This window comes from Diabrotica undecimpunctata, chromosome 5 (assembly GCF_040954645.1).
Source record: "Diabrotica undecimpunctata isolate CICGRU chromosome 5, icDiaUnde3, whole genome shotgun sequence".
NCBI lineage: Eukaryota > Metazoa > Arthropoda > Insecta > Coleoptera > Chrysomelidae > Diabrotica > Diabrotica undecimpunctata.
Window position 1 is genome coordinate 146,079,178 of NC_092807.1, and position 10,725 is coordinate 146,089,902.

General features: G+C 33.0%; 1 protein-coding gene across 2 annotated transcripts; it reads right to left on the reverse strand.

Annotated features, from left to right (window-relative positions):
• Nucleotides 1-1,138: 1,138 nt before the first annotated feature.
• Nucleotides 1,139-10,706, reverse strand: p47 (NSFL1 cofactor p47). 2 transcript variants are annotated; one of them, XM_072532975.1, is made up of 5 exons: nucleotides 10,498-10,706; nucleotides 7,047-7,330; nucleotides 5,133-5,412; nucleotides 4,880-5,079; nucleotides 1,139-1,472 (listed from the first exon to the last, which is right to left on the reverse strand). In XM_072532975.1, the coding sequence occupies exons 1-5, from the start codon at nucleotides 10,597-10,599 to the stop codon at nucleotides 1,253-1,255; spliced, it is 1,086 nt and encodes a 361-aa protein (XP_072389076.1). In that variant the 5' UTR covers nucleotides 10,600-10,706; the 3' UTR covers nucleotides 1,139-1,252. The 2 variants fall into 2 exon arrangements, with proteins under 2 accessions (XP_072389076.1, XP_072389077.1); XM_072532976.1 differs by lacking the exon at nucleotides 10,498-10,706 and adding an exon at nucleotides 9,482-9,637.
• Between the last annotated feature and the right edge of the window lie 19 nt (nucleotides 10,707-10,725).

The window sequence follows — 10,725 nt, forward strand, 5'->3', positions numbered from 1 at the left end:
CGCTAACAGATATAATTGAAAATCAGAATGATGGTCGATACGTTGAGAATATGTTGATGTTCCCAACAGGATGGTGCCCCACCACATTACGCATTAAGAGTTCGGCATTATTTAGATCAGACCTTTCCAGGTCAATGGATTGATAGAAGAGGTGCCGTTGAATGGCCCCCAAGATCGCCAGATTTATCACCTTTGGATTTCTTTTTGTGGGGTTACTTAAAAAGCAAAAACTATGCTACTCAGCCAACATCCTTAGAAGATTTACGACAAAGAATTGTGAATGAGTGCCATCAAATTACTCCTCAAATATTGCAAAATGTCCGGCAACGTTTTCAGCAAAATCTTTATTATTGCATGGAAAGTAATGGTGGTCATTTTCAACATTTACTCGGCTGACAGGTCAGTTCATTCTTTATTTTTTAACAACTTTGCTGCTATGTATTGATCTCCTCTTACGATGATGTATTTAAACTTTAAATCAATAAATCTCCAAAACTACTGAATTGAAGTACATGAATTTTACATCATTGTAAAGGGAGTTGAAAGACCTTTTAAATGATGGATCATTCGACCCCCCTTTCCATTTAAGATTTTAGGGATGGTGCCACCCCCGCTTAGGGGGCTGCAAATGTTAATGTGATTTTATGCCAATTTTGTTTCCCCCTCGATAAGAAAATCGACGGGTCCAAGCGTTTTTTTTAAAAAGGAATCATCTGCCAGTAAATGCATGTTTCGTTTTCGGTGCGCCACCCTGTATAAATTAGACCTTATAGCAGCAATCCACATTTCACATTGATGTTTCTTATGATTTTGACTCGGAAATCGATAAAAACTGTAACCACTTCTACTATTACTGTAGTTACTGTAGTTACCATCCTTTTGAACAATTATATGTATAATAATTATATCAGTAAAAAAATCTTAAGGTGATGACAAATTTGGCCGATATGAGCGCTTTAAACGTGACGTATATCTCCTCCCGTCAGCTGCACAGAATGAATATCCGTGCATCATTGAACTATGACCTGTATAGTCTCAAAAATGCTGAGTTTTTTTCGCTATTTGTTTCTGAAACCAAACTGTGTTTCGCTTAGTCATTCAAAAGGTTATAAATCCCTAACATCTGATTAAAAAATAATTTAAATTTATTGTATTAAATTTTTATTATACCACATTTAGGAGCAGGCCAACTGAAAGTATATAATATAATAATACAAACTATATCTAAGAATAAGGAGTTTATTCAGACAATTTAAACTAATTTCTGCATAATAGCAGAATTAAGTAATCCAGCAGCTGCAATTGTCTGAGTGTCATCCAAAATTTTCGAAGGATAACTTGACATGAGATTAAAAGATTGGTTCTGGTACTGAGGTCGTGCAGTTTGTATAAAATTCCTAATTTCTCCAATAGTGTGCTCATGATTAAACTGCCCAACTAATCTTGAACCATCTGCAAGTCGAATCTGTAAACTAAAATACAATATTTATACAATTATTTATTTTTATAGTCACAAGTATCGGAGGACCGCGCAAAAGATTGAGTGACAACCTTCCATAGAGCCATTACTCCACCAATGAACAAGCAGAATTTCTTATAAAGAGGAAGAAGAATTTTTATATTGTGAAAATTTTAGAAATACCATAAAATAGGTAATATGTTTTAAGTGAACCCTTTGCAGAATACCAACTTTAACTTTAAGCAAGATCAATTCACATTCAAACTTCGCAATTTAATCAAAACGATATGGCTATCCAATCTGACCTTTCAGAGAACCAGAGAGTTATAGTGGGATCGAAAATAAAATGTTAATTTTCAAGCTTGTCGGCGCTGCTTGGTAGTATACTTTTTGGACCTATATATTAAGTCACAAAAAAGGTTAACACCTAAATATTATATTTATCTGATTTTAATAATTTTTATACGTGTTCAGTGTCCCTTAGTAGTAAAATTATTGAATTTTCAGCTTGATACGTAAATTTAGTGCAGAAGCTGGTTCAAATAATGTGTCGAGGATGCACGATTTCTTATACACTCGTTCACACGTCTGGACATCGTTCTGATGAGGTGGCCGGTATCTTGTTACGGTATCTCAACAGATATGTTCAATTGGAGACAGATCAGGGGATATTGGGAGCCAAGGTAAATGGTTGATATGATGTTGATCCATGAAGACTGTTTGGCAACATACTGTCTGGCACTGTCTTACTGCAAAATCGGGTTTTTTGATGGTGTTTAGGTATGGGATGAAATGAGGCTCCACTGCTTCCTGAATATAGTATTGGGGTGGTATATTGTTGAATCTGATGAAAATTAGTGGTGATCTGCTACCATAAGCAATAACAGCCCATACAATAATTCTCACGGTAAGGTGAACATGCCACTCTGTCAAAGTGTGGGTCACGTCTTTCACCATGTCGCCTTCTCACTCTTGCCCGACCTTCGTGCATCTCAAGACAGAAGCAGGGTTCGTCACTAAAGACCACTTGATCCCATTCCCAGTCCTATATAATTCTTTCTCTACGCCAGAGCAAACGGTTACGCCGATGTTCAACTGTGATGAGAGGTAGCACCCAATGTGGGCGATAAGAAAAAAGCCAAACTGTCATCCTTCCATGCTCTTCAAACCACTGATTTGCGATGACTCGAGTACTACTGAATATTAGAGCCGGAAGTCTTAATCGGTGATATTGTCGCTCTGTGGTCCCTCTAACGTCCACTTAGCTGGAACACCGTACGAATTCTACGCACTCGGCATTTTGAGCAATAAAAAAGACTTCTTAATCAGCTGCACGAAATTTAAAACTTAACTTGACACCGTAAATTCACGAAAATTGAATGCTTCTTGATCACCAAACAATTCACAAAAACTTCTCAGATAAACCTGAGAATTGTATCACTTTTTCAAAAATAAGTAGGTGTTTACCTTTTTTGTCACTCAATAATAGCTCTTCAGCACGCTTTTCATGAGGTTTGTCTTTTTAGTTTTCCATATAGCCGCTTAGAGGGCGCCACCAATAAAACCTTCCGACATAAATATAACCTCAATCTTTTGTTGAAATAAATCGAGTTTCATTGTGATACAACAAGTCGTGTAGACACAGTGAATTTTTGAAATTAGTAAGTCGGTCGAAAATCGGATCTTAGCCGAGAACATTTTCGAGCAATATTTTTTTACAATCTTCATAACGAGAGATAGAGGTATCTATGAGCATTTCAAAGACATTGATCCAAAAGATCCTCCATGAAGATCTGGGTGTTACGCAGTTGGTTTCCGTAGGGTCCCTCGATTGCTCACAGAAGAGCAAAAAGCGGTTCGCGTAAATTGGTGTCGAAAAATATTGGAACGGTTCAATAAAAGAAGCTCAAAAAACGTTTATAGTATTGTTAGTGGCGATGAATCTTGGATTTACTCCTACAAACCAACAAAAGTGATCCGTTCTCAAAGTTTGTCAACGAAAATGGTCGCAACTTTTGTGTCAAAATCAGGTCAATTGCTTTATAGATCGAAGAACGGTTACTTCTGATTGGTATATAACCAGAAGGTTATATACCAATGGTTTGTTTACCAGAAGTTATCGTGAAACTCCGACAAAGCAACACACCTTGTACACACTTCTAAAATATAGGACAAACTGGCAACATGTGTATGTTTTCAAAAAGTCTAGTCAACCATTGGTATACCAAGCACTTTTTAAACGTGATTTTTGCAATTTTTAAGGGTTCTCACCCTTATATCAGAGTCCTTGGATTTCAATGCATTTTAATGTGTTTTGTGTCGACAATCACTCTCGCATGAGGTATTTGTAACCTATAAGACGAAGGTCTGAAGATGGCATGTTACCTGCCGAAAGTACTCACCTGATTTTAATAAAAAAAAATTTACGCACTATTAACTGTTTTGAGAACATACACCTGCTGTCAGTTTGACCTACATCTTAGATTTGACTAAAAGATACTGGTTTAAGAAGCAATATCTACTGGTGAAAAGCTAAAGAAATCATTCAAAATACAACGAGATTCTATATAACGGTTATCTTCCACCAGTTTATACTGAAAAGCACCATACATTGTTCTCAATACAAATCAAGACAGAATTTCTTAATGATTTCCAAAGTTCCATGTTTAATGCAGAAATTCAGAAGAGAGGGCCTACTTAATTATTATTATATGTTTACTGATGATTCGAAAAAAAGAAAATATCACTGCTTGGGCAGTATACCAACGGAATTCCATCCACCATCCACCATCTACACAGTCGAAATACTTTTAAAGGCATTAAAGTTTGCTCTTTCTCACGTTTGATATTTACAGCTAGTAAAAGTGCAATAGAAAGTAAATGTAAATTACGCACTAGTCTGGTCAATTGGCTATGCCAAGCTCATAAAAATAAAAAAAAAGAAGAGGAAAACTAGAAGCTAGATTGCAATTTTTTTCAAGGAATTTAACTTTTATTTCTTTTAATGGTCTATGTTTAATTTTCTTTTTCTATACGGGGTGATCGGTCTCATTATTTACAGTTCAAGTGAATCAGTATCATTACTTGTTGTTTAAGAAATGTTTTATAATGGTGACAACTCATTTCTAAAAGAAAAAACGTACTTTTCTATGATTGCATATCTCGTATTGTCATCAACTTTTACTATCATCTGTCTAGTGTTTCCTGTAACATGCATATGGATTGAGTTGACTCTTTGTAACGTTATTCACCACATAATTAAAGTAAGAACTATTTGACTGATAATTTTAAGATCAAATTAACTTGATACCAGTAACTAATTAATGTCACTATGAAGAATCTGAAAAGTGACCAGAATTTTCCATTAACACACTAAAACCTGTTTGATAAAAAGTTATAAATTCCATAAAGTTAACTTACTTAGTAGTTGGTTGGGAACTATCTAATTTCAGTTGTTCTTTAGCTTTCGCTTCATTATTTGGTTTATCTTCTTCTTTGCATGTGCCAACAACTGTGGGTGCTGGGCTTCCTAAAGTATAACCATGTCCTTGGAAAGCCTTCAGTTTAATTTTACTTTGTCTAAAAGCCTCCATTCGATGATCTTCCATGGCTAAATGAACCTAAAAATTAAATTCTGTAATGCTGTTCATAATCAAAATGTAAATAAACCTACTTCTGATGCACCTCTTCGCAGTTCTTGTGGTATTTCCCCTTGGCGGATAGAATCAAGAAATTCCTTATTGGCTGGATCTGTGTAGTGCCTTAATTCACTGTCATTTACAGTAAAACCATTTTGCCACAGTCTTAATGTTACTTCAGAAGAAGACATTGGTTCAGGAACGCCGGGAACTGCTACAGAGTCATTATCATCTTGGCCCAACTTATATCCTGTTCCTCTAAATGCTCTAGAACTAGACGTAGAAGCACTTGGTTCCAGTATTTCAACTCCATGTCTAAAAATATAAAAGGTAGAGTAAAAAGAATTATTATTATAATTAAAAATATATAGTCTGTAAAAAAATTACACAAATTGTCACATATTGTTCTGAAGCTATTTTCTTGTGGCAACTTAAAGCAATTACTATTTTAATGGGAATAAGCCACAATTAAAGGTTAAAATAAGTGTATTGACGTTTCAATTTCCACTTCGAAAATCGTTCTACAAACATTAATAAATTAAACAAATTTTGTTTTTTGTTACTTGGTGAAAAATTCTTCTAATTTAATTTTATCTTACTCATTTATATTGTCAATTCAGACATATATTATACGTTTTAAAGCAGATAACTTTGAAATGATATTGTCAATATAGCTGAGTTGCATTCCTGGAACAACTTTATTGTAAGATAAATCATTCAATTATATGAAATCAATTTTAACTTGAGAATACCTGTCAGAAAAATCATAGCATGTGATTTGTCTTTAAAAAGACAACCACATGCCATGATAACAGTAAAATTCTCCTGTTAGTAATTCCATAGTAAATCATGAGGAAAAAAACCTCATAATAATATCCCTTCAAACAATCCAATGTTTGTATGGGCAAACATGTTGGGCTAATGGCCATAGTGACGAAGCTGTTAGGGAAACTGGACAAAAAGCACTTTCAATTTTATAACGATAAAAAAGCTCAACGTGGCATCTCAAATATTTCAAAAAGCGGCAGATGAAACAGGTATTTCGAAAAAAAAAAAACTGTAAGAAAATAAAATTCCTCAGTAATTGGATCACTACAGGAACGATCTCAAAACAAGAAAACTTTATTATCATGCAATAAAACATATGATAAAGAAACAAAGAGTGATATTCACTGCGTAACAAGATGTTGATATTATGTAACTATGTTGATAAACAAACCAGAAATTATTTCCTGGCGCCATTGATATTTACGTGAAATTCATAAATTTCGGGAAGAATATTGCAACCTCATATATCTGGACAATTGCTGGTGAATATTGGTCAAATAGGAACACAATTGGTCATGGACTACAGGCTTGAAAGCTCCTATTGCATGTGCAGCACCCCTACCCAACTCAAGGAATGATGTCAACATAAATTAATAACACGGAGCTCTACATTTGCTCATGGTCCATGTATTGCACATCCATCGAAATCCAGTTTGAGGCGAACAACATTGGCAAATGTAACATAGTATACTAAAAGTGAACAGCTCTTCTCCTTGGAGTGTTATCTCTTTACCACTCTGTTTCTGAGTGGGACTAGACAAAGTTCATTCTCTGAAGAAAGAAAGAGAGCTTTTGGAATTTTATGCAATTGATTATATGCAATATTGCATTCTCCCAGAGGAAAGCAGTAAGTAAGCAATACCTCTGCATTCATTAGTCACTTCTGACGACAGACAACACAATTGTCTTGGTGCTATTCTAGAACATGACCAGACACCAAACAACCACACAATTTTATAACAATAACAATTAACTGAAAATTTATTCAATATATCAGTGCTTAAATTACCATGAGGTACTGTAAACCTTATATATTATATCCTACTGCTAAATGGTTACATATATGAGTAGTGAATATTTAAATATACTTAATAAATGAATCACTCAAAAATGAAACTTACTCTTGCACTGACTTAAACATGTCTGCAACAAAGTCCTTCTTTTTTGGAGGTCCTAAAACTTGTTGGCCACTAGTCTCAGAGCCTCCTGCATAATAGGCCTGGCCCTCTTCTTCTTCTTCTTCACTAGAACTATTAATAGTGTTAATAGTAGCAAAATTGGATGGTTTACCTTTGGGTTTAGGTTTTTTGACTGATACTGGAGATCTGGGAGAATCTGCCATTGATGGAACTTCTACAGTATCAGACTCTTCACCGTCATTTTCATAATATCGTGCAATAGCAACCTACAAATAAATTTAATTGAAATTTGTTAATTTGTAACATCTCAGTTACACAATATCTTACGAAAATAATACTAATAATAAGCAACGTGTGACAGCAACGGAATGGAACTTAATGTTAAAAAGTGTCATTTAATGGTTTTTGGTCAGAATAAAACTCCTACAAATCATATCTATACCATTAATGGTTGCCCTTTAGACTCTGTATCTCAGGTAAAAGACCTAGGTGTTGTGCTCGATTCTAGCTTATCCTACATCCCCCATATCTCATCTGTTGTCTCAAAATCACTTTAACTTTTAGGGTTTATCAAACGTTGTGCTAAAGACTTTCTAAATATCCCACCCATACAATTTTCTATTGTTCACTTGTGAGACCCCACCTAGATTACTGTTCATGTGTTTGGTCTCCTCACTTTAACACCCATAGTCAAGCTATTGAGAGAGTTCAACACAAATTCTTAAGATTTGTTACATTTAAACAAAGGAGGATTGAAGAAATTAACTATTCAAATATGGAAAGGTCCCTCAACATAACTTCTCTCCAAATCTGACGCATTCATAAAGATCTCACTATGTTTTATAGTATACTGCACTCTATTATTTTTGGTCCTCAACTATTAAAAAAAATTAATCTCCATGTTCCCAGTAGACAGACAAGGCTAAATCAACCCTTTTATGTTAGACCCCATAGCACAAACTACAGACACAATTCCTTCATGTCTAGAACACCAAGGTTTGCTAATCAATATTCCCAAAGGTTGGATTGTTATAGTATTCCAAAAGAATTTAAAGCTCAGCTTAAGAACTGTGTGTGATAGCTTGATGCCCTTGTATTTTGTACATTCTTTGTTAATGTTTGTTATTTACTGTTCCTACTTTTATTTTTTGTATGATTAAAATTTTTAAATTTAATTTAAGTAGGTTATGTTAAGAATCTTCTGTAATTTATCAATAATGTTTACATTATATTTTAATTGGGCCTGTTGATAAATAAATAAATAAATAAACAAAAACAGGTGATTTTCATATCAGTTTTGTGTTGGTGGGTAAATTTAAAAAGTGATTTGGTATCCGTTTGTTAATTATATCATAAAATTTTCAAGCAAAAAATCAGAAGTGCAGCTATTTATCATGCATTTTAAAGATAAAGTAGAAAAACTGTGTCTTCTTTCTGAGCAAATCTATAATGCAAACAAGAGTATTCTGTTTTGGAGACTATTGCCCAAAAAACCATTTTGATGTCTCTAAAGAAGTGAGGCCACCAGGTTGTAAGGTGAATAAAGATAGCATCACATTTATGTTGTCTTCAACTGCTACTGCAACACACAAATTGGTCTGTTAGTGATTAGTAAATCTAAAAATCCCAGAGCTTTCAAAAACATTTGACTGTTTGCTACAGAACAAATCTAAATGTAAGGCCAGTGAAGAAGATTTTGAAAAGATCCAACTTGTCCATAAAATTTTTATTCGTACTTGACAATGTTCCATGACTCCCAAATGAACAAGAGCTTAGATTAAGTGATGGGAATATCCAAACCATCTTCCTACCAACAAACTGCACACCTTTATTTCAGCTGATGGATCAAAATTTTATTAAAAAAGTAAAGTTCTTGTATAAAAAGAAATTGCTTATCCATATTATTTCACAGGATGGAAACATAATGCAGAGCCAGAAAAACATTAATTTTACCGATGTTGTATTCCCTTTTGTTGAAGCATGGAGCTCTCTGTTTCTCTTGACTTAATCCAATCTTCATGGAAAAAGCTGTGGCCTACAATGAATGCCACCAACTACTATAACAGTGAAAGTTAAACCAGATACAGCATTTACTTCTATGTAATTAGTTAAATGTGAGATTTGTTACAATTGTAAAAAAAATGTGTAGAAGCCTTTATGAGTTGATTTATTTATTATGAATTTTTCTATACAATGCCGTAATCTGAACATTCCAATAATCTGGTTCCCTCTGGGTTTTAATCATGCCGGATTATTGAGATTCTACTGTATTAGTGGGTGAAAATAATTGTGATATTTGAAGTTATGTTATATTTTTTGTGAAAAAAAAATGTGAAATTGTGAATCTGAAATAAAATAATATATTCACTCTGTCCTTTTCACTTTTTTTCATGTATTTACTAATATTACATACTTACACCTTTGAAATTGTATTGTAATTTACTTAAAATCTGGATATTTTACTCAATTATTTGAGTTTCACCAAATAATTTCTTGTTCAATACTTAATCCAAAAAATTGTGTATAATGTTAATGATGTTTTTAAAAGTCAACATATTATGTACTGTCACATAATTTAATTTTATAGAAATTTGATCATTGTCAACTGTTTTGTAAATCATTTTTCAAAAACTGATTTGAGCAATGTACATTATTTCTTCTTTTTATTATCTAGCTAAGGATTTTTTTGTTTTTTTTTTGTAATCAATTTAGTAGCAAACAGAATATTATGCTATATACCAATTTGATGATTTCTTATTTTAAAGGCTCTACAATGGTATGATTAAGTTCCATTCAGGTACAGGTCCTACTTGTTCCATTAGTAGGTCAGTTATTTTCAGTCTTTTATAACATTTGAACTATATGTACTAATATATAACTATATGTACCATATAAAATTAAGGCAATAAAGGATATAAACAAAAATCTCTCATATATTATAGATATAGTATTAATAAAATTATTAAGAATAACAAAAAATAGTTATTCTTAATAATAATTTTATTTAGTAAAAAGAAAAATGAGTAAAATGAAGAACTCATCTTACAAGAATGAACCCATCTTACAAACATGCAAAATAAATCAAGGCAAGAAGTATACCATGGTAAATTATTTTATAATCAAACAGTAATCTAAAACAAAACAAAGTTTGATAATATCTACAAGGAAACTAGAGACAACTGCAAACTATTAGATATGCTCCAAACGAACAGTAAAAAATATTAGGGACAATGATAAAATATATTGCTATAAAACTAGATAAAACAGCATTCAGAGATAAACTTAGTAAAATATCTATGCTATGACCAATAAAAAAGTGTGAAATTCTAATGCGTTGTCTAAAAAAATTAGAAGATGAGAACAAGAAAAATGTGTAAATTAAATAGGGATAAAATCTAGAATTTTCATTCTTTGGAAAAATTTGTAAACTAACCTCTAGTTGCCAAGCAGCAGAATCCAAATAGAAGCGAGCCCTAGTTTCATCGGCTCCTGTTATTGAACTAAATTGAGTAATTTTCTCCTCTTGATCAGACATCTTTATTACTAATATCACTAATATTAATAAATACAAATTTTCATATCAAAAACAGAAAAACGTCTATCATTCTAATGAATCAGCTGTCACTTTCAAACTGTCATCAAAAGCCAAATCTCCCTTTCA